Here is a 25896-nt window from a genome sequence, read left to right on the forward strand (position 1 = left end):
ATCGTACAGACGTTCATGTACTGTACATACATGTACATGTACGTACCACACTCATTAAAAATATCTATAGACTGACAATAGAGGGCGCAGTCTCTACAGGTTGCAGGACAGTACTACATAGCCAACAGTAATAAATACCCGGAATTTAAAAATCAGGAAAAATACTCACGAGTTTATCAGGCGTTTGAGACGCACGTCAAATTAAAGCCCAGTTTATGGTTTTTAATTATTTTTTCAAATCTCCATTCATTAACCGATGACTTTTGAAGATATTTATTTCCACGGAAGGTCGCCCCTAAAATGCAGTCTTGGGGAAACCCCTCGCCATTTTGAAATATCGATGCCTACACTTCTCGAAAAATGGACCGTTTTTCAGGCACCAATTTCTTCCAAATATCACTCAGATGCAAGCTGAGATTCTCTTTGCCCGCCTAAACTTGTCTCTTCCACAAAATTTCAAGTTTACGGGCCACAAAATACTCTATTTCGTAAAGAAGTTGAGGGCATACAAATTGTGATTTGGCCCGCGAAGCAGTTTTCGCGGCCTATTTACGGGCCTGCATCCTTATAAGTAAACCCCGGTTTTTGGATGCAAAAACAAAACCAACACGTCATATTTTTTGAAACTTAAACCAAGTGGTAATTGCCCCCTAACAATACATTTGATAAACAGTTTGTTATCCACAGCACGTCTAGTATTTCTGGATTTCAAGGTGAAATTGAGAGGACAAGATGGAATGTCTGTATCGGTTCAGTGGCAGATTTCTTCCTGGAATTTTGATGAAAACAAGTCGGCACAATTAGAATAACACTGTGGATAAGTTGGCCGGAACATTTTTGCTGAAAACGTTTTTCCCCGAAAAACACTTGGCTGAATTCTCAGAGAGGCGATATTTTCTTGTCAAGGGGCAGGGTAGTCTAGCATTATTTGGAATTAATTATGTGACTAGTATATGCTTTGCAGGTGAGATTTGTGCTTGCCTTATTCGGAAAAGATCTTTAGAAGTGAATGGAATCATCACATTATCATTTGTTAAACCCCGGCTTTTGCAGGTCCTATGCAACCCATTTGATTTTTTATGGGCGACGCACGACGGGCGACGCACGACGCACGACGGACGACGGGCGACGCACGATGGGCGACGCACGACGGACGACGCACGACGGCAGATATGGAATTCCATAGAAAATAATCGCTTGTGACTGGAAACTAGGGTTAATTTCTGTTGATTAGGGTTAGGTTTGCCTAACTAGAGGTTCACAATTCGCACACAGGGTTCCCCCTTTTCGTCAGTCTTAAGGCCATGCATACACGCCCGGTACGCGTACGGTGGAATAGTCTTGGTTTCAAGACGTTAGTGCTTGATATCGGACACTGTGCATAGTGCGCCAGCTCGTTAGTGAGAGTAAGTAAAAACTAGTTGTGCGAGGGCGCTCTTCAACAGGAATAAAACTAATAACTACCGATCACTGACGTCTTGTGCCAAAACTAACGGTGGAACTGATGTAAATCCACGCCCCCATTTGCTGTTACCACTTGTACCCCATGTGTTCTCGGTTTATGTATTAGGGATCAGGTCAACTCGGACCCAAATCAACTCAGACCCATTCCATTTCGGACCCAATACTAACTCGGACCCACGACCATCTCGGACCCACGTCAACTCAGACCCACGTCAATTCGGACCCACGCCATTTCGGACCCATCTCGAGTCAACTCGGACCCACTCAGTCTTATGGTTGCATTACACCAAATACGCGCCCGTAGACCGAAATAGTGCCGACTCTTGAACATCGCAAAGAGGTTGGCCTTCATTTTTTTTCGCTGGAAATTCAAGATAATTTTTTTCCGCTTGAAATTCAAGATTATGGCCAGATCGATCACTTTTCGTTTCAATTTTATGAATTTTTTTATTTGCCTTTTCCGGAAGATACCCCCCTAATAGTAGTAAAACTATGCGCTCATATGAATGTAGCCGTCTGCCTCTATCCAAAATAGGCCCGCATTGTGGGGCTTTTTGTGAAAGAAATACTCTGAACCGGAAACATCAATCCCAAATTCGGGATTTGTATAAATAATTCTATGATCCCTCGTGATTATGGCACGTCTTATTGTAGAAAATAAGAAACCGTGGGATCACAAAATATAAATAATGAGCTCGCGAGCAGACATACGACGCTTCAAAACCGTCCCAATTTATAAGCCAATAGGAAATATTCTACATTTTTATTTTAAAATGATTTGATTTGTGCTGTTCGAAATTACCAACCTATTTGCATTATTTGGACAGTCAGTTAAGGCCTGTATGGATGAATTCCTCCAACTGCCTAAATCTTGCCGGTATGGGGGGGGGGAAATGGGGCAAGGTGGAGGTGTAAGACTTGCCAGGCCCCCCCCCCAAAAAATTAAAAGTGAGGTGGGGGATAACACCATTAGACACTATTAAAGGTCAATGTTCGTGACATTGATGTATATCAGCAGTATCTGTTGTACGTATGCAGCATCTCTTATGTACACCAGAAGGCCTATCTGTCAGTGGCTTTTTATTGAAACAAAAACTGGGGGGCTGTTTGGTGAAAGTTCATTCGATTTCTGCTGGTGATCTGGAGTGCCAAAAAAGAAACTTCGGAGAAAGGGCGTCAATGATTTGGTACTGTCAATCACACTCCAAAAGCTGCTCCCATTGGTTGTCCCAAGCTCCCACTCCCCGATCATAGGGTTTCAAGAATGGAAGGAGACAAAATCGGTCTTTGTGGTCTATGATCACGCCGGTACCTCGGAAGCTAATACCTGATTAAGATTCCATATTACAAGCGGCAAATAAGACATCAAAGGAAATGTGCCTCCATAAAAATACGACGCTCGTCAGTTACTTATCACTTGTTCCAAGACATCACAGATATCAAATCTAGTCCTGTACGTTTTTCAATCACCATGCTTGTTCAAACTCGAAAACGGATAAATTCTGGGAAGCCTGTGCCACTGTTTCCCTGCATTACGTGTAGAGAGGACGTTAAATCTCGGCAGCATGCAGTGCAAAAGTGTCATTTACCAAATGCTAACATGTAAAAGTGGACAAAATAAAAATGTTCAACAAGTTAATCACGCTCCTGGGGTTGGGTACTCAGGGTGGGTCCGAGTTGGTCGTGGGTCCGGGTTAGTACTGGGGCCGAGTTGGCATGGATCCGAGTTGGTCGTGGGTCCGAGTTGGCATGGGCCGAGTTGGTATGGATCCGAGTTGGTTTGGGTCCGAGTTGACTCGAAACCATGTATTACTAGTGGTAAGCCGTAGGCTGTATTTTTGTTCAGCTGTTTTGTGGCTACCGATTCGGTTTGTCACTGACGCGCGCTAGCTCTACGGTCAGACGGTGCCCACGGCTACATGGACACCGATCAGCTATCGACATCGACCACTGCACTAGACTAGTAGGCACATGACAAACCAGTTTCCTTGTTTCATGCTTGATCCAGCTAGACTTGTTGCGGACGGTTGTTTGGGTTCTTAATCTTTGTCGTCATGCATGTCATGGTCATGTGCGTAATCTGTTAAGAAAAAGTTCATCAAGATGGCAGATAGAGTTCAAGACTTTGGGCCTATGACACCAGCATGTGCCCGAGCGCTGAGTGATAAACTCTATGAAAAAAGAAAAGGGGCAGCTCTAGAAATCGAAAGGTAGGCCTAGGCCTAATGGCAAAACAGTCGTCCATAGGGGTCATCCATTTTTGTCACCATTTTCACAAATAGTACTCTTTTTCCTCGTCCCCCCTAAAAAAGTTTCAAATGAATGAACAAAACACGCTGATTTCTCTATGGTGCCTGAGGACCCATTCTAACTCGATCAAAATGTACATAGGCCTATGGCCAACGGCTGTTAATCTGCATTGGACATGGGTGGACGACCAGAGAATAGAGGCAAGAGGAAAAACAGCGTCCACGACATCAGAGCAAGTCACCTGGTATAAGTAGTAATGCTCAGAATTCAACCTACTACTGGCAAGAAACACATGAATACTCTCATGATATATCTTTGTCCAATAACTAAGCTAATACTAGGGCCAGCGTGGAGCACCCTCCCAGAGGACATGTGTGGTTATTTACTAATGACAATAAATGCACAAAAGGTTTACCCAGACCCAAGCCTGTCCTAGAGGAAGACAGAAATGCCCTCTTACCTAACGTCATATGCAGGCCCTCTATTTCCCATTCTGTCACCATGTTGATTTTAGTACCCCCACAAGAGTAGGTGAACAAAGCTAAAGGGGAATAGATTGTCTACAACAATAACAATGGTGAGCATCTATTCGCCAAACATTACACAACGTTGTTGTCGTGAATTTATTCCCCTCTTTTAAATCTTCTGAGCATGGCCATGGGCACATGAAGCGTGAAAAAGGCTTAGGCTACAGGCATTGCATGCATGCGTGAGTGTGGGCCAGTTTCTTTACACTTCACAAGTTGAATCATCCATCACGCTCGTTCTGGAACCATGTGAAACAGTCTGCACATCTGCATGCTGCAACAGGAGTTGAAACTACGACCAGAGCGCGCATGTAGCGGCGCGAATCATAAACTATCGCCAATCTATTATAAGCTTCATTTTTAACATGTTTCTAAAGTGTACGCAACCAATTAACCCCCTTCCCCCAGTGTACGTTTTGCACGCTCGTGAAAATGACAAATGGATGACCCCTTACAAGCCAAACGGAGAACTGCGACTTGCAGTTCTGTAAGTAATGGCAGTCAAATGGCATCTAATAATTTGCACATACTGAGCTCATGTGATGTACAAACATGGCAAGATGCTTCATGATTGGTAGTGTGTATGCTTGGACGTCATTGGACAATCTGCATTATCAGGTGATTGTGCTGCATTATCGGCCAAGTCCTAGTGAAAAAACAGACTTTACGTCCCCCTTTTAAAACTGTCTTCCACACTTTTAGAAAGGAAAGGTGATTGGCTGATGGCACACTGATCGGCAGATTATGCTGCTTGATTGGCCAATGCAGCATGTATATTGCGGGTGCATGGGATGTTGTTACATATGTTACGTCAGCTGATGGAAGCATGGAAGACTTCATTAGTTGCTCCCTCAGGCTGGACTAATAAAAACCATTTAATTCAACTTAAAAAAAAAAACGTTCATGAAAACATGTACTGGAGAAAAGTGTGGAAGTTCCTTGATGTCCTGGCCCACCGGGAACACAAAAATCGTAAACAATATTTTTCTTCAAAATTCATGTACGTTTTGATATATCAGAATATAATACATTGAAGCTTAAAAGTGGTAAGAGTGCTCTTTATATCGGATTAACCAGCTGGTTTTCAAAGAATATCAGTTGTGGAAGTAGCATATTTTCTTCAGTTGACCAGAAATATATTTTCAGAAGAATAAAAAAAGTACTGGGCTTATTGCAGTGAGTATTATTCCCTTTCAGATTGGTGCGAGATTTGATGCAGACTAACAGCACGGACCAGATTGACAAGCTCCTGCAAATTCTGGGCTCGGAGTTCACACTATCAGCGAATGGGCACGCTCGGAAGGGTGGATTAATAGGGCTCGCTGCTCTAGCCATTGGCATGGGAAAGGTGAGGATCCTGGGTTATGCGTCGTGCTTGAAGGACAGACTGTTTCGACTGGAGAGGCTAAAGTCAGGACCAGGGCACCCAATGTGCCCCCAATAGCACCTCCATCATTTTTATGCAGTGCTTAAGCAGTATAGGCAGTTGATAGCATGCTGACTTTGGTTTCAAAAGATTGCCCTAAAATAATGTGACACAATGGAAATATCCATGTACTGGCAAATGTGAGCGTTAAATATGCATGAGATTAGTCCAATTTTTGCTACGGTTGGTGCAACATTTTCGAACATTTACTGACCATCTACATTTTTCAAACACCAGTAACGTGACATTGAAATGAAATACATAAAAAACTGAAGATGTTTGAGCCCTTTTTATGTCTAGTTACGCCCTCTAGTGTTGTGAGAAAACTAGGGATATTCCTTTGTTGACCTCGGGGATGTTTGCTCCATGTCATCATGCCAGGAGTCGACTGCTTACCTGCCCCAGTTGATCCAACCTGTTATCGCCTGCTTCAGCGACCCCGACAACAGGACGAGGTACTTCGCCTGCGAGGCTTTGTACAACATTGTGAAGATTGCGCGCAGTGCCGTGCTGTTGCACTTCAATACGGTGTTCACCGTACTTAGTCAGGTACACCGACTGGATTGTTTGCTTGCCTCCTTGCTTGTTAAACATCTCCTGAAGAAATCAGTCATCCTTCCCATTTGAGCTCCTTTAGTCTGGACAACCTCCCAAATCCATCAAGATCCCATGCTGGCTTGGGCCATATTTTGTTGCAGTATTAAGATCAGTGTTGTAGTCAAGACCATCACATGACCAGACACAAGACCATGCACAAGACCATGGTACAGGACCAGACACAAGACCATGCACAAGACCAGACACAAGACCATGGTACAGGACCAGACACAAGACCATGCACAAGACCATGGTACAGGACCAGACACAAGACCACGCACAAGAGCAGACACAAGACCATGGTACAGGACCAGACACAAGACCATGCACAAGACCATGCACAAGACCAGACACAAGACCATGGTACAGGACCAGACACAAGACCACGCACAAGACCAGACACAAGACCATGGTACAGGACCAGACACAAGACCACGCACAAGACCACGCACAAGACCATGGTACAAGACCATGCACAAGACCAGACACAAGACCACGCACAAGACCATGGTACAAGACCATGCACAAGACCAGACACAAGACCAGTCACAAGACCATGGTACAAGACCACGCACAAGACCATGGTACAAGACCAGTCACAAGTAACAGGGTGATTAACGACAAAGAAATGCTTTTGCTGGGGTTCATTTGGATAGCTTCAGACTTGAACTAAGACTGGAGGTCTTATGTTGGTCTTGTCATAGTCTCGACTATAACACTGATTCAGATTGTGCTGTTGGTTTGTGGTGCAGTGTTGAATTCTGAAAGCTTCCTGACAAAAGATGCCCAAGAAATTGGGAAGATGGTCAAACATCTTCCATACTTTGGTTTATTTATCTAACTTTGTTCACTGACTCAAAAACATATCTTAGTGAACTTAGCAAGCTGTCAGTGACCTTCATAAACAAAAGCTGATCCTTGTATCTTAATGAAATACATGTATACGCTTGTTCAAATGTTGTGAAGTCTTGTTTTTATTGTATATTTGAACTGGGCTGTACCCCGTACTGAACTCTGCATCACCGTGACTGAATGCCACTGTAAATGTTGGTTTCTGTTTTCTCCTTGTTCCAAACTAGTTAGCAGCTGATCCGGACATCAACGTTAAGAATGGATCAGAGCTCCTGGATAGACTTATGAAGGTAAGCTGGAAGATCATGGCTGAGTATGTGATGTGAATCGTTCAACAGATATGTTTGAGTAGCTTACCCTTGTAAACCTGAGTTTGCTTTGCGTTGTTCGAGTAGCACTGTAGTCCTAGTGGATATGAAGTTAGGGCAGTAATGACAGACCTTGCTCTCAGATTTGGCCTGTGGCTGAAGGTTGCTGCTGTGGCTGATCATAGCAGAAGTGTCTATGTGAATTGGCTGCAGCCGGTAGCCAGTTGCTACCATAGTACAAGAGTTTATAAAGGGTGGGACGTTTACACATTTCAACGAAAACGGTTCCAAATCCGTTTGCAGATTTTCTCAAATGTTTGAACAATTCATTTTTAATGTAAACGATGCCTGTTACGTACTGTTTTTTTCCATTTCAGCATCCATGTATATGCACTTTCTGAGGAAAAAAAATGGATTCTAAAACAATAAACATTGCTTGTTTTAAATGCCCTAACATCAATCTACATTTTTACATAGGTTGGACCATGTGCATTGTTGAACTGTATATTTATGCATATGAAAACACTGAGGTAGGCGGCAGTGGCCTCTGCAAAGTGTTGGCTTAACGTTTAAACATTTAAACCGTATGGGAAAGTTTCTAAACATTTTTCAAATTAAACGTAAATGCCCACTCTTAGAGTCTTTGTGAACTGGCTGCAGCCGGTAGCCAGTTGCTACCGTTGGTGCATGTGTTATTCCCTTATTGCTTGCCGTAGCCCTAAACTTTGAGATGCATTCTGGGGCTTTAGGAACTTGTTGGGTTATTCACATCCTAAACAGATGAAGTTGTAGTTGTCTCATTAAGCTCAGTATATGCCAAGCAGGGATTTGACAATGTCAAATAGCAAAGTGGGCCAGTGAGCTACTTTTTCAGGTTAATAACTCAAATTATAAATTGTCAATTGTCTCGCATGGAGTTACAACAGAGTGCACTGGCATTAGTGTCGTTAGCTCTGACGGCCTTTCTTTGCATCTTTTCCCTTTTTGTTTGAGCAGTTTTCTTGCAAATTTTATGCTGAATGTCAAAGGCACAGTTTTAAAGGGAACGGGGTTGTAGCAAGAAACGTATCTGCAAAGATTCTTTCAAGTTTGTCTCCCTTCTAGCAATGCCAATTTTTTGGGTCAAAAATTCTTGTTTCTGGGGGTGATCTTGTTGTGCCATTGGCAGAGATTTTATGTGCAGTGTTGTATTCGAATCCATCACAAGTCCTTTCACAGGTCCTCTCAAGTCCAGTCACAAGTCCTTTCACACGTCCTCTCAAGTCCAGTCACAAGTCCTTTCACAGGTCCTCTCAAGTCCAGTCATAAGTCCTTTCACACGTCCTCTCAAGTCCAGTCACAAGTCCTTTCACAGGTCCTCTCAAGTCCAGTCATAAGTCCTTTCACAGGTCCTCTCAAGTCCAGTCACAAGTCCTTTCACAGGTCCTCTCAAGTCCAGTCACAAGTCCTTTCACAGGTCCTCTCAAGTCTAGTCATAAGTCCTTTCACAGGTCCTCTCAAGTCTAGTCATAAGTCCTTTCACAGGTCCTCTCAAGTCCAGTCACAAGTCCTTTCACAGGTCCTCTCAAGTCTAGTCATAAGTCCTTTCACAGGTCCTCTCAAGTCTAGTCATAAGTCCTTTCACAGGTCCTCTCAAGTCCAGTCACAAGTCCTTTCACACGTCCTCTCAAGTCCAGTCACAAGTCCTTTCACAGGTCCTCTCAAGTCCAGTCACAAGTCCTTTCACAGGTCCTCTCAAGTCCAGTCACAAGTCCTTTCACAGGTCCTCTCAAGTCCAGTCACAAGTCCTTTCACAGGTCCTCTCAAGTCCAGTCACAAGTCCTTTCACAGGTCCTCTCAAGTCCAGTCATAAGTCCTTTCACAGGTCCTCTCAAGTCCAGTCACAAGTCCTTTCACAGGTCCTCTCAAGTCTAGTCATAAGTCCTTTCACAGGTCCTCTCAAGTCCAGTCATAAGTCCTTTCACAGGTCCTCTCAAGTCCAGTCATAAGTCCTTTCACAGGTCCTCTCAAGTCCAGTCACAAGTCCTTTCACAGGTCCTCTCAAGTACAGTCACAAGTCCTTTCACAGGTCCTCTCAAGTCCAGTCACAAGTCCTTTCACAGGTCCTCTCAAGTACAGTCACAAGTCCTTTCACAGGTCCTCTCAAGTCTAGTCACAAGTCCTTTCACAGGTCCTCTCAAGTCCAGTCACAAGTCCTTTCACAGGTCCTCTCAAGTCTAGTCATAAGTCCTTTCACAGGTCCTCTCAAGTCTAGTCATAAGTCCTTTCACAGGTCCTCTCAAGTCCAGTCACAAGTCCTTTCACAGGGCCAGTCAGAAGTAACAGGGTGAACAATGACAAAGGTAAGCTTTTGTCTCAGTTCATTTGAATAGCTTGTGAACTGGCTTAAGACTTCATGACTTGTGATGGACTGACAGGGACTTATGATGGATTCAAATACTATACTAGTTATCTGGTAAGTAATATCTGGTAAGTAATTTAAATGATTTTGATGTAGGGCTTTGTTTTCCCCGCCAGGATATTGTGACGGAAAGCCAGGGCTTTGATTTGGTGGCCTTTGTACCCCTGCTCAGAGACAGAATTTACTCCACCAACTCCTTTGTCAGACAGTTCCTTCTCTCGTGGGTAAGTCCGCACATAAACACCATATATGGATGTTTGATTCTGTGTGGGAGCAGTGAATGGGGCTATGTGACCATCTCATAACAGTTACTCATGAAGGTTGATGCAGGTTTGTGGAGTGGTTGTGTTTATAGTGCACCAGAATGAGCACAAAGCTCTAGCATCCTGAGCATTGTATGTAGGGCTGCAATGTTGTTCAGGGTCCACGTCACCTCTATCCTTGTCACTGTAACAACATGGCATACTCCTGACTAAATTTCCAGCATCCTGAGCACTGTGTACACAGTAGTAATGGTGTTCACAGTCCATCTCATCTCTTGCTTTGTTACTGGGAGTAAATTTTACCTGAATGTACACAAAACTTCGGCATCTTCACACTGTCTCAATGACAATCGGAAGGGTCAAATGCATTTTAGCTTTTCAAATTTGGACATCTTTCTTAGATCACCACTCTGAACTCGGTACCAGACATCAACCTCATTGTCTACCTCCCGGAGATCCTCGATGGCATGTTCCACATCTTGGGAGACCCCAACAAGGAAATCAGAAAAATGTACGATGACCTTTGGCTTCTGCTCACACCTAAGTTTCATTGGGTAGAGGATCCTCACGCAGAGCGTGAAATTACGGTCGAACATCGGACATTTTCCGAGCACTTATTGTGTTTGTCCGAACAAAATAAAAAATGCTCGGACAAATTGTCAGACCATCATATCAATAACAGCTCTTAAAATACCAACACAATATATGGGATTATGGCATCCAATTTATTATTAGTTTTGTGTTAGAAATACATTAATTACACCCAAGGCATTCATCAGGGCTGATCACTCATCACTGGCCCATGTCACCCAGCGCCACGTGTGTATGTATGTGAAATCGCCCCATAATTCTTGGCACATCGTCAATATTCATGTTTTGCTGTCACAGTGGTGAAAACATGTGCACGAAGCTCTATGCATCAAAAGAAGCTGCTCTGGTTCCCGCTGCGCTGCACCTGTGTAAAAAGAATGCGTGATGGAAATGTAGCAACCAGTACCAGTCTGTACTGTACATGTACTGAATGTACTGTACATAAACACTTTTCATCATGAATACAAAAGGCTGCAAGTTAATTCGCAGAACTTGGTCTCTTATTTATGCGTGTATTTTCAGTGTTCATGAGCGTAATTTCAGGTTGTTCTTCTCATGGCACAAGGTTTAGCGCCCGCTGGTCTAGACGCATCATGCACGCGAAACACGGACATTGTCAGATTGTTGACCTGTTTGCCGTCGTGATTGCCGTCGTGATTGCCTGAATTGGTCATGATTTTCTTGTGAATTGCCGTATTTAGAAATTTTTACATAGATTAAGAAAGGTGTTCATCACTTTTTGAGATACTTTCGGAGGCTGTTGCCTCCACCGATGCCATTCAATCAGCACAAAATTGCCCCTAAACAAAAAAAATGTTCCGACCTACCGACCCAATTTTTGAGAGGCATGCACAGCACAACTACAGGTACATGTATTTTTTTGGCCTACTAAAAGACTGCATGTACGCAGTACGCCTTAGTTAAATAACAATAATCGGGCAAACTAAAAAAAAAAAATCGTCGCGGCCTGCGCCCAAACAAGGATTGCTCAATGCGGCTGTGTGTGCGTTTCTGGTAGGACCAGGAAAAGAAAAGTGAATTTCGGCCCCTGACACTGCACGCTACAATTCTACCTTTTATACAATATGGCAGATCAAAAGATGTTAATGGCAGAACAAAATTGATTCTGTTATGATATTTTGTCCGAGCACTTTCTTGGTCTAATTTCACACTCTGCTCACGAAGGTGGTAGTGTCTTGCATAAATGTGTAACTGACTCAGAGAGTAGCCAACTTTACTTGAGGCATGGGGACACGGCACTTGTTTGTCTGCACCTGTGCTATGGAATTTATGCTGTCATTTTCAACTGAATGGGCACAAAGCCTGTCTTTTCTTGGCATGATGAATGCACTAGAATATGGGTGCACAGGGGTATTGGGGCTTGACTACCTTTCATGAACGGTAATGTTTTCACGTTTTCTTAATTTTCTAGTATTGTACGGATTGGATCCCAAACCTTATCAGTTTTTTCATATTTGATACTGTCTCATAGATGGATTTTACTGGTATGCCTCCACAGTCTAAGTCACTGCAAGTTACTCTTGATAAGGGACCTTTGACAAGTGACACTAGTTTATACAATGACATGAAAGAACATTTGGCCTTTGACATAGATACAAACTTCAACTTTTTCACTTTGGTGTACTTATCAAAAAATTAGCTCCCTTTGTTTCATGGCATCTGTGTGATCTGTTGAACTTTGCCCTTTGACCCTCTAGGTGCGAGTTCTGCCTGGATCATTTCATGCAGGAGATGAAGCAGTTACCGTCCAGTGTGGACTATGCACCCATGGTTAATATACTCATAGCGCACAGCCAGTCTAATGGTGAGTCAGAAGAACAGAACTGTGGGTCGCCATGTTGAGGCCACATCCCACAAAATGCAACGTAAATGTCGTCATGTCCTTACATGACCAAAATTGCAAAGCATTGGTGTGATAAAAAACCAGTGAGTTCTTGATACCATTGTAAGTTATCAACTTTCCTTTGGTAAAAAAAAAAATCGTGAGTTATCAGTTTGAAGTTATGATTTTTTTTTTGCAGAAGTTGAGAAAGAGGACAAAGTGCAGTTGCCATAACGTGGCCACAGTGTGCAACTTGATTCAGAAGTCATGTTGGTTTTGCCAGTTTTTTGTTTCAAGTTGGAAAAATTCTGCACAAGAAAAATCAATGTGAATGAAGACCTTGAAAAGAAAGTTTTGATGGAATATTAAACTATGGTTTAAAATATTCTTTTAGGTAAATTACTTACAGAATATTCTGTTAAATGGAATATTTAACAGAATATTTTGGTGTTGAATATTAAATTTTTTTCAGATGAGGTCATCCAGCTGACTGCCATCAACTGGCTGTTGGAATTTCTCAACCAGGCGGGCCGTACCATGATACCCTTTTGTTCAGGACTGCTAAATGCTGTTACACCATGTATGGCGTACGATGACATTAACAGGAAAAATATCCTTCGCTATTCCTTATTTCTTCATTGTCTTGAATCTGATTGTTTTAGTCACAAGATATATACAGTCATGTTTGAAATTGAGGTTCAAGGTCCCTCAGTGAAAATGTTGGTTCTGAGCGAAGACTGTGATCTTTGTGTTTGGAATTGAAATTATGACCCCAACTGCCTTAGATCCTACAAAACCTGTCAAAAGGTTTTGGAGATTTATGCAGGGTTTGGGACTTAGCCCAGCCATTGTTACCTGACTTGTGGCTGGATGTGCTATTGGTTCCCTGCCTAGTGTGGGATGTTGGTGGATATGGGAAGGTTTCAAAAGGTTTCTGTCCAAAGTTTCCAGGGAGTCAGGTTCCCCCACTGCTTGTGTCGTGGTTACCTTCCTTGACTGCAGATCTCCCTAGCACGCATCAAGGAAGCAGCTAAATTGGTCAACCAAAATCTCATGAGGCTGGTCACTGCGGAGGATGACAGAGATGATGACGAAGCAGAGGCCAAATGCCTGAGCACATCTCCCCTGGGCCCGAGGCAAGCCTGAACAAGTTTTGGAAATCGTTCCCTTGGAAGAAATCCGGGGACATCCAGCCATCCTGGAATATTTGCCAAGCAGTTGGCAAGCACTCCCAGCAAAAATACAATGAATATCTGGGTAGTTGCGAAGTGAAATTATACGGTTTACCAAAAGAGAATGCATGGAGGTTACCACTCATTTCTCAAAAATTGAAGCTGCCACTTATCTCTTGATTTCAACACGTCAGTCTTTCCTACATCATGTTCTAGATTTTAGGGCCTTTTTAAAATCATTGCTGAACTCATTCTTCAGAATAAATACCAGCTTATGTAACTGTGTTCTCTTGAATTTTTATTCGGCACACCGCTCTGGTAACCCGTGAAAATCTTCAGACTTACTTCCGGGGGGGGGGATTCTTTTGTTAAATTGGACAATGAAGAGTAATCGGCTTCAAAGGTGGGAAGAAAAGCCTGAATCGATGGAACCTGTTATTTACGAATTGGTCTGACGTAGAGCAGACAATAACTTCAAACTTTCTTTCCCCTCCTCGTTCAAGGGCCGTAAGATTGGACATAGCCCCCACCGTCGAGGTGCTGACAAGGTGTATGCAGCATAACTCCATGCAGTGCAAGATCACTTCGTTGAGGTGGACGTATCACTTACACATGAAGACACCCAGGAAGGCAGGTTTTGCTGAGCCCACCTATTTGATTCTAGGCACTAAACCATATAGGGAAACTGACTCGGTGCGTACAAATGATCGTAAAGATGAACAAAGAAATTAACTGGAGTGGGATTTGAACCTGCGACCTCCGGAATACTGTACTGGTGCTCTACCAAACAGAGCTATCCAGCCCTGCGTTGGTGGCGCTTCCCATTTGTCTATATCTTTGTTCGGGGGCGCTAATCAAAAGCCATGTAACCTGGAACACCATGTAGCTAGGGATCATGCCCCAATTACATAATACAACCTGGGAAGTGGTAAACAGGGATCACTCGGTCGGGAGGATGCGGCTTTTTGAACACAAATCGTTAAACTGTATAGGGAAACTGACTTTGGGAACTGTTTCGAGATGCACGGAAAGACTATGCAGGCCAATGCATCATGGTTTAAATCCTCTGACATAATTGAGATCACATAAAAATGTCCATTTGGGGGCTTTTCCACCGCTGCCTTTTTCTCCTTGTAAACTCTCTCTTGGTTGCTTGTAAATTGAAAATCTGTGGATCTTTATTTTCATGACACTTTTCATTTTCTGTAAGATTTAGTGTTGTATTCAAGTCCATCACAAGTCCTTTCACAAGTCCCTTCACAAGTCCAGCCAGAGGTCCCAGCACAAGGCCAGTCAGAAGTCCTTTCACAAGGCTGGTTAGAAGTAACAGGGTGAACAATGACAAAAGAATGCTTTTGTCACAGTTCATTTGGATAGCTTGCGAATTGGCTTCAGACTGTATGTCTTGTGATGGACTTCTGATGGACTGGCAGGGAGTTGCAAGGACTTGTAATGGACTCGGGTACAACACTGGTAAGCTTTTCTCTCAGAATAGCACAACAGCACTATCAAGACATTACTTACAGGTTTGATACTAACAGAACAAGAAACCTTGAATTTGAAATTAACCCAATCCAATAGGGTTTATCAGAGTTGTCTATCCTGTCTTGATTGAATTTGTTTGTAACCAATTCATTTTTTCTGATGAATAATTCATCACCTTTATCCACTGCTAGATCTTCCAGCATGTTGAGGACATATTCCCAGTGCTTGTAAGGACGCTGTCCGATACCTCTGATGAGGTGAGTCTGTCCTTCTGATTTGAAATCGGTTCTTACTTTTGCCTTAAGATGTAATTGAAATATGATCACTCTTGACCCCTTAAGACCACCATAAAATCATTACAAGAGTTCCAGTCTGAATTCAGGTAACAAGGTATTCCTGCCAACTGCAAGAAAAGTATTCCATTGTCATAGTTAACCTGGTTACTTTTGACTGGTCTTGTGACTGGTCTGGTGATGGGTCTGGTTACTGGTCTTGTGACTGGTCTTGACTACAACACTTGCCTTGATGCATATTGCATTGTGACTTAAGCAGCCTGGCATGTAACTTGCCATGCCTAAATGGTACTTCCACATCTCCCTTCACCAGGTTGTGTTACTAGACCTTGAGGTCCTAGCCGAAGTGGTGTCATCTCCGGCTGGTCCAGCAGCGACCACACAGAGAGTGGACAGCACCAGCCAGTCCACTCAGAGGACTAGAGCGGCCTCCGGTACAAATGCTTACTTCCACAAGTTCATGACCAACCTGCTGGAGCTGTTTGCATCGGACCGCCAGCTCCTTGAAGATAGAGGGTCCTTCATTGTCAGGTGAACTCTCTGCAGCAAGCATGGATGGATCCCGGGGGGGAGGGAGAGGGGGGCAACAGGGGTGATAGCCATCCCCCCAAAAACACTGAAAGTTTTTTTATAAGGACAGAAAGGTTATTTTGGTTGATTTTTATTTCCAGTCTTTCCAAAAGAGTATAAGAAGCCTTAAAATTTAGCCTTATCCCTCAGAAAGGCCGTAAAGGGTGCATTAAGAAATCCATAAATATCCTTCCCCCCAGATTTTAATCTGGCTCCACCTTTGGCTGCAAGGGCTTCGGAATCCTCATGTTTGTCAGTATTTGAGGGAAATTTTTGTTTGTGCAACCCGGCACGTGGAACATGTCTCATCTTTGTCGATCAAGTCATATCTTAAATTTGCTGAATTGTATATATGCCAATTAAGGAAGAACCTTTAGAATTTTTTAAAATGTCATTTCGTCAACGTGATACTTGTCCACATGTTATTACCTACCCCCCCTCCAAAGTCTCTCAGTGTGACTGTTAACAAATCGTATGTCTGGTTTCCTGTCTTCAGGCAGCTGTGTCTCCTGCTCAACACGGAGGACATCTACTGGACCCTGTCTGAGATCCTGGTGAATTACAAGGATCTCCAGTTTGCGACAGAGATGGTGCAGACACTCAACAGCATTTTGTTGACGGCGACAGAGCTGTTTGAGCTCAGGACCCAACTCAAAGATCTCAATTCCGAGGTCAGTGGGACACTGTCTACCAATTATTTCTAAAGATCACATGCACCAGATATTCGAATATTTCCATATATTTATGTCTCTGCATGCTTGCAGGATCACGTGTATTTTGATTTCCTTAATTATTCTGTAAGTAGCAACATTGAATAGGTCTGAATAGATCTCAGCTCAGGAGGTGGCCTTTACCCTCCCCCAAACAAAATGCTGAGAACTCATGTATACTTTTCTTCGTGCAAAGCCAATTGTATTGTTTTCGCGACAAGTTCGGCATATCTCTTGGGTTGGTTGAGTCTGTTTTGAGCCTATTGCAGTCTCAGTATGTCCATCATTATGAGAAAGCACCCAGCATGAAGTGCTTACAGTGTTGTATAATGCATTTCTGCCCTATCCTCAACTTTTTGCCGTAGAGATGTAAAGATGGGGGAACCATTTGTGATGCATTATTCCAAAACAAGGCTCAAGAATTCATCTGGGAAATGATACAAATACTGGTACATATGAACAATGCAAACTCCACGACTTTTGCTGCTGAAAGCTACCAAAGCTTTTTGCAGACATTTTTTTTTCCTTTGGACTACTTTAAAAGACAGATTAATAGTGTGGAGAGAAGAGTTGTCAAACATCTTAATTACAAAATTAGGAGGGCCTGATGTTGGGATCGAAATGTCAGGCCCTTCACATTTTGTGATTTGTATTTGGGTCACTGAAGTCAGCAAGCAGTTTGCAGCAGTTTTGTATTACACATGTTCTGGAAAACATCTAAATGACAAACTTCAGCCTGGGTTAGGATTAGTGGATCACATCTGCCGCCTCCTGCCTTATTTCCAGAGACTGTGGGATTAGAAATCTTGTCTGTCAACGAGGCCTTGCACTGACTTGACCGTTGCATTTGTACTTTCAACAATTTCTCCACAGAGTAGCTGTAAGTTATTCTGCTGTCTGTACAAGTCCTGGTGTCACAGTCCGATTGCCACGGTGTCTCTCTGCTTCCTCACTCAGAATTACAAACACGCTTCCAGTCTCATCTACTCATTGTATCCTTTGTGAGACAAATGAGGTGCTTGAACCCGAGACCTCTTAACTGCCGCGCCAGTTTTCTACTAACTGACGTGTCTTACCCTCAGGATTGCAGATGTTGGTCAACCGTTTTTTTTTTTTTTCTTTTGGACTTTTACAAATTTAGAGTTGTTCGCAAAGAAGTTTTAGTTATATTTAGACTTGACTCTGTAACTCTTGGACAGCGAGTGCAGTGCTCAACTCGTAATGTACGCTGTGCTCTTGATTACACTGCATTATGTGACCTGGCAGGAAATGAACCTGTACCACCTAGACAACAACTCCGTTACTCTACAGTTGACACTGTTGTTTGGCTTGCCTTTTTCTGTGAGCAAAATCTAGATTCATTTAGGGGAAAAAATTGGGGTTTTGAGCCTGTAACTGCTGAATGACCACTCAAGCGTTCTACCAATCAACCTATGACTTGCAAATTTAACCCAATAAAATTTTAATGAATCAGAATCATCACGAGTATTGGTTTTATTGAGGTTAGACTTGAACCTGTAACCACTGGACTGCGATTCAAGTGTTCTACCAACATTTATTTACTAACAGATTAAACCTGCATGTCTTTAGAATGTATCTGCTCTCCTCCTGGAACCCTCCCTAACATACTGCCAAACAGCGGTGACCTAGAAGTCACAGTACATTTCCTGACAGAAATTGACAAGTTGGTCCAATTGTTAGAGTCTCCCATATTTACATGTAAGTTCTCATATTATTGGTCTTGGATTCCTTTTTCCTCTTTTGTGTAAAGTTTCAATAGTTTAGTGCATTTTTTGGGGGCATTGTAATATTTAGTAGAAGCTTACGTGTTTCCTATGTATCTGTTAAACTCTTTTTCTGAGGGTTCACTAATTTGAATGGGAGTTGAACCCAGAACCTCCTGTTTGCAAGTGCAGACATCACACCACTTTGCCACTGAGCTTGCCAAGATCAGCTACCTGGTTCAAGTCAGATGAGCAGCAGTTTCTGTGGTTTGTGCGCAAGTGGGTCAAGTTTGTAATACGGCTGTTTCACAATAGCGCGTCACCAAGAGTTTGCAACGTGTTGGCCAATCATTTGGAAAGGGTCAACAAATGATTGGCCAACACGTTGCCAACTCTTGGTGGCGCACTATTGTGAATCGCCGGTATTCCACAGTTCCTGGGATGCATTCCAAATTCGGGGCGGGGCCATGTTAAGGAGGGGGAAATGACACACTCATGCAGTGTTATATGCATCTGCCGGCTTCTGTCCTGGCTTTCAGATCTGAGGTTGCAGTTGCTGGACACGGAACATAACCAACACCTGGTAAAGAGTCTATACGGAGTGCTGATGTTGTTACCGCAGAGCACGGCCTTTACAACGTTACAGCGTCGCTTAGCATGCGTGCCTAACATGCTTCAGGTTCCCAGGGATCAGAAGTAAGGCCATGTGTTACCTTGTTTTAGGTCTGTGTCAAATATTAGAAAATATCAAATATTAGTTTTGTTTTCAAACTTAAACGAAATTGCAGGTAAAAGTGAATGCAATTAAAAAATATTTGCATTCTAAAACTGTATTTCAGGGTGTTACGAGTGCACTCTACTTTTGTGGGAAAATGGTATAACTGAATGAGTATCATATTCAATGGCGGGTAGATTATTTGAACATTCAGTTATTCAAATGGACTCAGTTTAATCTGGTTCGTAAGTGTGACGTCACTTCAGGTTAAACCACGCACATGCACTGCACAAGAGTTACATGCTTTGATTGCAGTTTACGTGGAACCGGAAGTTAACGCACAACCTCAGCGATCGTCCAATGGGAGCCTGCAAATCGTGGCACGTCCGCCTTTGTGACGAAGTCACTTATGAACTGGAGAGTCTGTCTGGCAAAGAACACTTCGCCAAAGAGTGAGCCGATGTGTATCCCCCCAACGTGCAATGCAGTGACCGTGCAGCCTACTTACGTTGATTGTCCTTTTTTTTTTTTGACATATCTCAGGAAGAACCCCGGCCTGATTCCAGACAAGAGGCCATTCGTCAAGGCCATCAACTGGGAGGAGATGCTGACCCACTTCACCAAGATCCAAGCCGAGCACAAGACCAAACGAGCCCGCGTCCGGTCCACCGAAGAGCAGCTACAGTCCTTTAAACTCTAACCATTCCAGGTTTGTCAACGAGACCTCTCTCTTTGTACACCATGGTCACACTTTTTGAGTGCTGGAGGCTGGTAAAATACAGCTCAAGCTGGCTGTCAGAACAAAGGCAAGAAAAGCTATTGAAAAAAAAACAAATATACAGCTATCAAAATAGCAAATGTGTATTGCTTCTTATAATTAAATGAAAATAGTGGAGCTAAATTATATTTGTAGGGTAAAGGCACATTTTTAGGCAAAGCCTGTTACTTAACAAATGTGGACAGTCTGAAAGTTTTGGCCAACTGTTTAGGCAATAGGAAAATGGTCTGCGGGCAGACGCCTTGTTCATGACGGGAGAGTTTGCATCCTTCGGTGTGATTTGCCATTCAGTTGTGAAGAAAAAGAGTCCTTGGCAAGCAGTTCTCATTGTGGACTCTCCTGTTGCCATCGTGGATGCCTTGAAGAGGGCGCACTGTGCAATCTTACAAGCCTTCACATTTAACTACATGTAGTTCCCACTTGCTCTTCGATCCTTGAGATTTGACCATTTTGCCCAGCATTTAAAGCACAATGCAAAGTTACGTTCTGTACATTTCAAGGAAGGGATGGGTCTGGAGCCCAGGCCAGGAGAGAAAGAGAGGTCTGCCCTCTCCTGTCCAAATGGGTATGTTTCCACATTTCCGTTTTGTCTTAAGCTCCGACTCGAGATTCAAAGATCTGTTGATTACACCAAAAATGACCCAAAGGTTAGCCTCAACTTAATTGTACCATTCCTTTAGTGGAAAACGCAGCTGCCCCGAGCTAGAGAATTTGCAGCTCTGGGTACTAACCATATTATACTGAAGCCTTAACGTTAAAGATGTAGATAAACTAAGATTTGGGGGGAAATGTTATTGCCTATCTGGATGGATCCTCCAATGACAGTGATTGGCCTGCATCCAAAAGTGGTGGCTATGGCTAAGTGTAACACTTGCCGTTAGTCAGCGGCTGCAGCCATTGCCTATAGACACGTAGGCTGCTTTTACAGCCGCAAAACAACTCTTGGCTCTTGTTACAGCCGAGGGATACTCTGCATAGAGTGAGTTTATTTCCACACTTGCTTTCTGTCCTCCCAAAATCTTGACTGACGAAAGGATGTGGTAATGACTAACAACGGCAAGCATGTCTGGGTAATTTGAAGAAAGGTCATTCTGACAGGTTTTCTGTCTGTCTTTAGTGTTTGGCACTGTTGCAATTTGTTTTATGAAGTTAATTTTATGTATTACAGCCAACAAATTTCAGTGTTGTGGTTGAGTCCATCACATGACCAGTCACAGGTCCATCACATGACCAGTCACAGGTCCATCACATGACCAGTCACAAGTCCATCACATGACCAGTCACAAGTCCATCACATGACCAGTCACAGGTCCTTCCAGAAGGCCAGTCACAAGTCATTTCACATGACCAGTCACAGGTCCTTTCCCAAGACCAGTCACAAGTCCTTCCACATGACCAGTCACAGGTCCTTCCACAAGGCCAGTCTCAAGTAACGGCAGGAACAGTGACGGAAGAATGCTTTGTCACTGTTCATTTGAATAGCTTGTGACTTGAAGTCAGACTGGAGGGTCTCTTATGATGGTTTCTTGGGTCTCAAGCACCACACTGACAATGTCCATTTTGATACAAGTTGCAAAGTATTTAATAGCTTTTCTGTATACATGTGACCCATAATGCTTTTTTGGTCACCATGTGATCAATGCAGGTAATATTCATTTACATGTGTATTGTGTGTGTGATTGTGAATGTGTAACACTTTGACAGGCAATAACGTTAGGGGCCATCCAAAACTTTCAAGGCTTAAAAACGTCTCCTTTGTGTTTTGGCTATATGAACAACAAAGGCCTGATTGTCTCTGGACATAGAATTACACATTAGAAAAAAAGAGGCTTGATATTTTTAAATCAAAGGCACTGTTGCATCGTTTAACGGTAGGGCATGTAACTTTCAATATCCAAGAATTCACTCAATTAACCAGTTTTTGTCAGTGAAGCCCTTTTTCCCAATCGTGTTTATAATTCAACAGTAGCCAATTCCATGTTACTAAAAAGTCCGGTTGAATTGTTTTTGAAGATGGTTTAAAGTTTTTCCTTTCTACCACTTTGGTATGTCATTATATTTGATGAGTTACGTCAACTTCTGTGCCAATTTCTAGTTGGCCATCTGACAACAAAAATCCATTGGGTTAGATTCCTGAAGTACAAAGTAGTGAATTGTTGGTTGCTTATCCAGTCACGATTCATGTGCCACTTGAAGATGTGAATGCTACCATTTTAGAAGGGGAACTACTTTTATTTGAAATTTCCCCTGATGAAAGCCTTTCGTTGACATGCAGATGTGTGCTACTTTTAGTATATTGTGTCAAAATGCTCTGTCACCTACTCAGTGGGTGGCAACTTGGCCTCATTTTCTCCAGGGAAGCACCGAGTGGGTGGATAGGTGCCCTCACGACCCCCAATCCGCCCCATCGTTATTCCACTGTTGCCACTACCACTGTGGCCTGATTCTGTGGCATGGTACAGCCTCCATGGTACTTCCGCATGTATGGTCAGTGCCAAGAAAGGGCAGAGCTTTTTTTGGGGGGGGGGAGACATAGCACTCAACAGCAAACTGATCATTGGTGGACAGGGGTCATTTCAGATGTAATGTCAGACAAATGAGTGATGCTTAGGCTGCATCCGGATCTCTTGTCTAGAGCTAGGTCTAGGTCTTCATGCCATTAGAAATGCGTGGGGACGTGCAGACAATAGACCTAGCCGTAGCTCTGGAAGCCCGTTTCAGACACGGCCTTAGGCTGCATCCGAATCTCTTGTCTAGAGCTAGGTCTAGGTCTTCATGCCATTAGAAATGCGTGGGGACGTGTGGACAATAGACCTAGCCGTAGCTCTGGAAGCCTGTTACAGACACAGCCTTAGGCTGCATCTGAATCTCTTGTCTAGAGCTAGGTCTAGGTCTTCATGCCATTAGAAATGCGTGGGGATGCACAGACAATAGACCTAGCCGTAGCTCTGGAAGCCCGTTTCAGACACGGCCTTAGGCTGCATCCGAATCTCTTGTCTAGAGCTAGGTCTAGGTCTTCATGCCATTAGAAATGCGTGGGGATGTGTGGACAATAGACCTAGCCGTAGCTCTGGAAGCCCGTTTCAGACACAGCCTTAGGCTGCATCCGAATCTCTTGTCTAGAGCTAGGTCTAGGTCTTCACGCCATTAGAAATGCGTGGGGACGTGTGGACAATAGACCTAGCCGTAGCTCTGGAAGCCCGTTTCAGACACGGCCTTATCCTGTGTCCTATCCGTTTAATTTCTTTCTCGTTCTCTTTTCCTGTAATTTCCCCTTTTTACTCCGTTTCCGCCAGAGGGGTGAAAGTGCTCCACCCCCCATTAACACACATGATCACATGACCTTGCTCCACAACCTCAGATATACAGCGATGCAATGGTTCTTACCACAATGTGTGAGTTTATGAGGGGTACCTGAGCGCACAGTGTTAGACTTGGATGTTAGATCTAGAATTAAGATTTGCCATGTCACTTGTACACATTTTTTGGGGGGTGAGTGGGGAGTTGGCTGGGCTATGGTGTGCTATTAAAATTGAACACAGTACTTGCTCTAGCTATTGACCCATTACCTACATCAGGTACCACCCCAAACCACCTGACTGTCTTCCTAGTGCTGCCCAATCTGCCGATACATGCTTCAGCCTTTAGTAGTGATTTCAACCTGTTAATACAGTTTACACAAATGACTACAAGTTGTGCCGCTTGGCGAACCGGATGGAATCCGGTAGGCATTTGGGAAGTATTACGAACAATAAGAACGTTCTTTCATGCATGTTCCAATGTAATAAAACTACATGGTATGTAAGTGTACCTCCCAAATGAATATCATTTGCAGAATCTGTTCATGATCTGATTTAATATTATCATAAAAAAATTGGTTTTTAATGAAATCAATAATTTCCTTAATTCAGAAAATGAAATCACGTAATTATATCCTTTATCAGAAGTATTACAGCTGTTAGAATTTCATGGAATAAAAAAACTTCATACACGAAATGATCTGGCTGTTTCATAAGGCTCTGTTATCAGTGCATGGAAATAGTGTCGACTCGAAACAAAATCTTTGTTTTTCCCGTTGTATCACTCCCTGGTTTGCACACCCCGCGGGGTATGTTAAAGTTCCATGTTACATTTTGGCCGGTGCCACTTGCAAACCGGATCACGGGGCAGGATGCGAAACAAACCCGGCGAAGTCTCTGCCCAGCGGGATCTTAGCAAGAAACATTGAATTATGCGTATTTGCTTCCGGTGTCATTCGAAACTCATTTGCAGTTGGGCAAACAAAGCCATCATGAATGAAAAGCTAATGTGCTTTGGAGTGTTCAGTTTTATTAAGCACATGTTAAGAAATGTTTGTCTTCACCTGATAACACCACAATTCTGGTAACACCGCCAACAACTCGCGCTGCTGCCCAGCGCGTTGGTTGGCGCGTACTTGTCGTCGATCTATCCAGCTAGCTAGCCAGCGGGCTTGGCTCGTGATCGTAACTTTTTTTGGTAACAGCGCCCTCTTCGGCGTAAGTCCATTCTACATAAGTGTCAAGCGCCCAAGCTGAGACAGGTGGTAAATTTACTCCAAACTAAATTCCCGGCTGTGGTTTTATTTGTACGGTTAGTGATGTGTGAACGGGGGTGGGGGGTTGACATAAAGTTCTCTCAATGAAGTATTTACTACGTGTGACTGGATCCAACAAAATGAGTCTTATAACCCATGTTGGCACCTAGATGAAAACAGACAATAACGGGTGGAAAATGCACTAGTAGGCTGAGTTCGGGTGGCTTGTTCTCGTATGTTCACGAACAGCTCGATATGTTGTTCTAGTGGGTCGGCCGCTCGAACGCCGGGAACGTACAACCGGTTAAACAGGAACATTCATTTCTGTGTTATGAAGAATAGTTAACGTTACTTTTGCAAAGTTTCCTATTATCTCTGGCTTTGTAAGCCATATTTTTTGCCATGTTTGCAGCTGTTCAAAAATCAAAATCTCACGAGTTTTTCTGTGTGTTCTTGTAAAACCCTGACAGAGAGATAGTGTGTGATCCTGTTCCGAGTACAGTGTTCTTGAGTGCTGTTCACACCGTTCGAGTGGGAGAACAGGAAATTTGTGTTAAGTACAGGCCGCCCTAACTCGACCTTACAGTACATGTATGTGTCGCTCCTAGATGACATATATCAAAGTTCTTTGGGGTGTCATTCACCCACTGCCTTTGAACAGTCACATTTAGTTGGACAATTTGAGTTTGACAAGATCGATTTTTGAGTGTTTTGTTAAACTCAATACAGCCATTCCTCCACGATACAGCTAATGGGTTATAAACTCTACCGAATTACCAAAAAGTAACCATTTCGAATTTATAGCACTTTTTTTCACAAGGGGAATGTCATGCAATGAATTAAAAAGCCGAATTTATTCCAAGGGAGTCATTTATCAACGTCAACTGGTTATTAATTTCGAAAGCAAACTGAGACTGAAAAGTTGGCACAGTTTCAAGGAAGTCTAGTTATGCCATAGAGTAGATATAGTGTCTCATTTTGTCGAAAATCCGTGGGCGCGGCATAGTACATGTATGCCTATTCCATTCATTGTTTTGGTCGAAATGTTAGGGTGCGCACGAATTCCATTGATAATCTAAAAGGCCATTTGAGCAATGATAATGACTAAATTCTGATGGTTTGTGTTTTAATTTTTTTCGAAAAATGTTAAGATTAAAGTAGCTACAATCCAAAAATTGCGTGTTTCCATTTTGGTGTTGGGGAGGCGTTTCCTATTAGCGTGCCTCCCTACTATTAAATGATCGAGTCTGACTTTCACGCGGGATCGAAGACCACGTGGTACCTATTGCACCAGCCAATCTTTGTTTACAAACTGACCACGCACATTTTCTCCATTCATAAATTCCTCTCAAGGCGCACAAAGAATGTGGGT

The 25896-nt window shown here is 43.1% G+C and overlaps 1 protein-coding gene across 2 annotated transcripts; it reads left to right on the plus strand.

Moving 5' to 3' along the window:
* Positions 1 to 3307: 3307 nt before the first annotated feature.
* vac14 (VAC14 component of PIKFYVE complex) lies at positions 3308 to 23965 on the plus strand. Of its 2 annotated transcripts, XM_087138351.1 has the most exons (18): positions 3308 to 3674; positions 5439 to 5589; positions 6049 to 6216; positions 7344 to 7406; positions 9942 to 10049; positions 10490 to 10599; positions 12398 to 12504; positions 12995 to 13132; positions 13538 to 13658; positions 14198 to 14324; positions 15371 to 15436; positions 15786 to 16003; positions 16539 to 16713; positions 17626 to 17744; positions 18392 to 18471; positions 19016 to 19172; positions 19735 to 19900; positions 20470 to 23965. In XM_087138351.1, the coding sequence occupies exons 1-17, from the start codon at positions 3568 to 3570 to the stop codon at positions 19889 to 19891; spliced, it is 2172 nt and encodes a 723-aa protein (XP_086994477.1). In that variant the 5' UTR covers positions 3308 to 3567; the 3' UTR covers positions 19892 to 19900; positions 20470 to 23965. The 2 variants fall into 2 exon arrangements, with proteins under 2 accessions (XP_086994477.1, XP_022094574.1); XM_022238882.2 differs by having other exon boundaries at positions 19735 to 23965.
* Positions 23966 to 25896: the final 1931 nt, after the last annotated feature.

Source organism: Acanthaster planci, linkage group LG06 (assembly GCF_054643075.1).
Source record: "Acanthaster planci isolate LZ-2023a linkage group LG06, COTS_SCS, whole genome shotgun sequence".
NCBI lineage: Eukaryota > Metazoa > Echinodermata > Asteroidea > Valvatida > Acanthasteridae > Acanthaster > Acanthaster planci.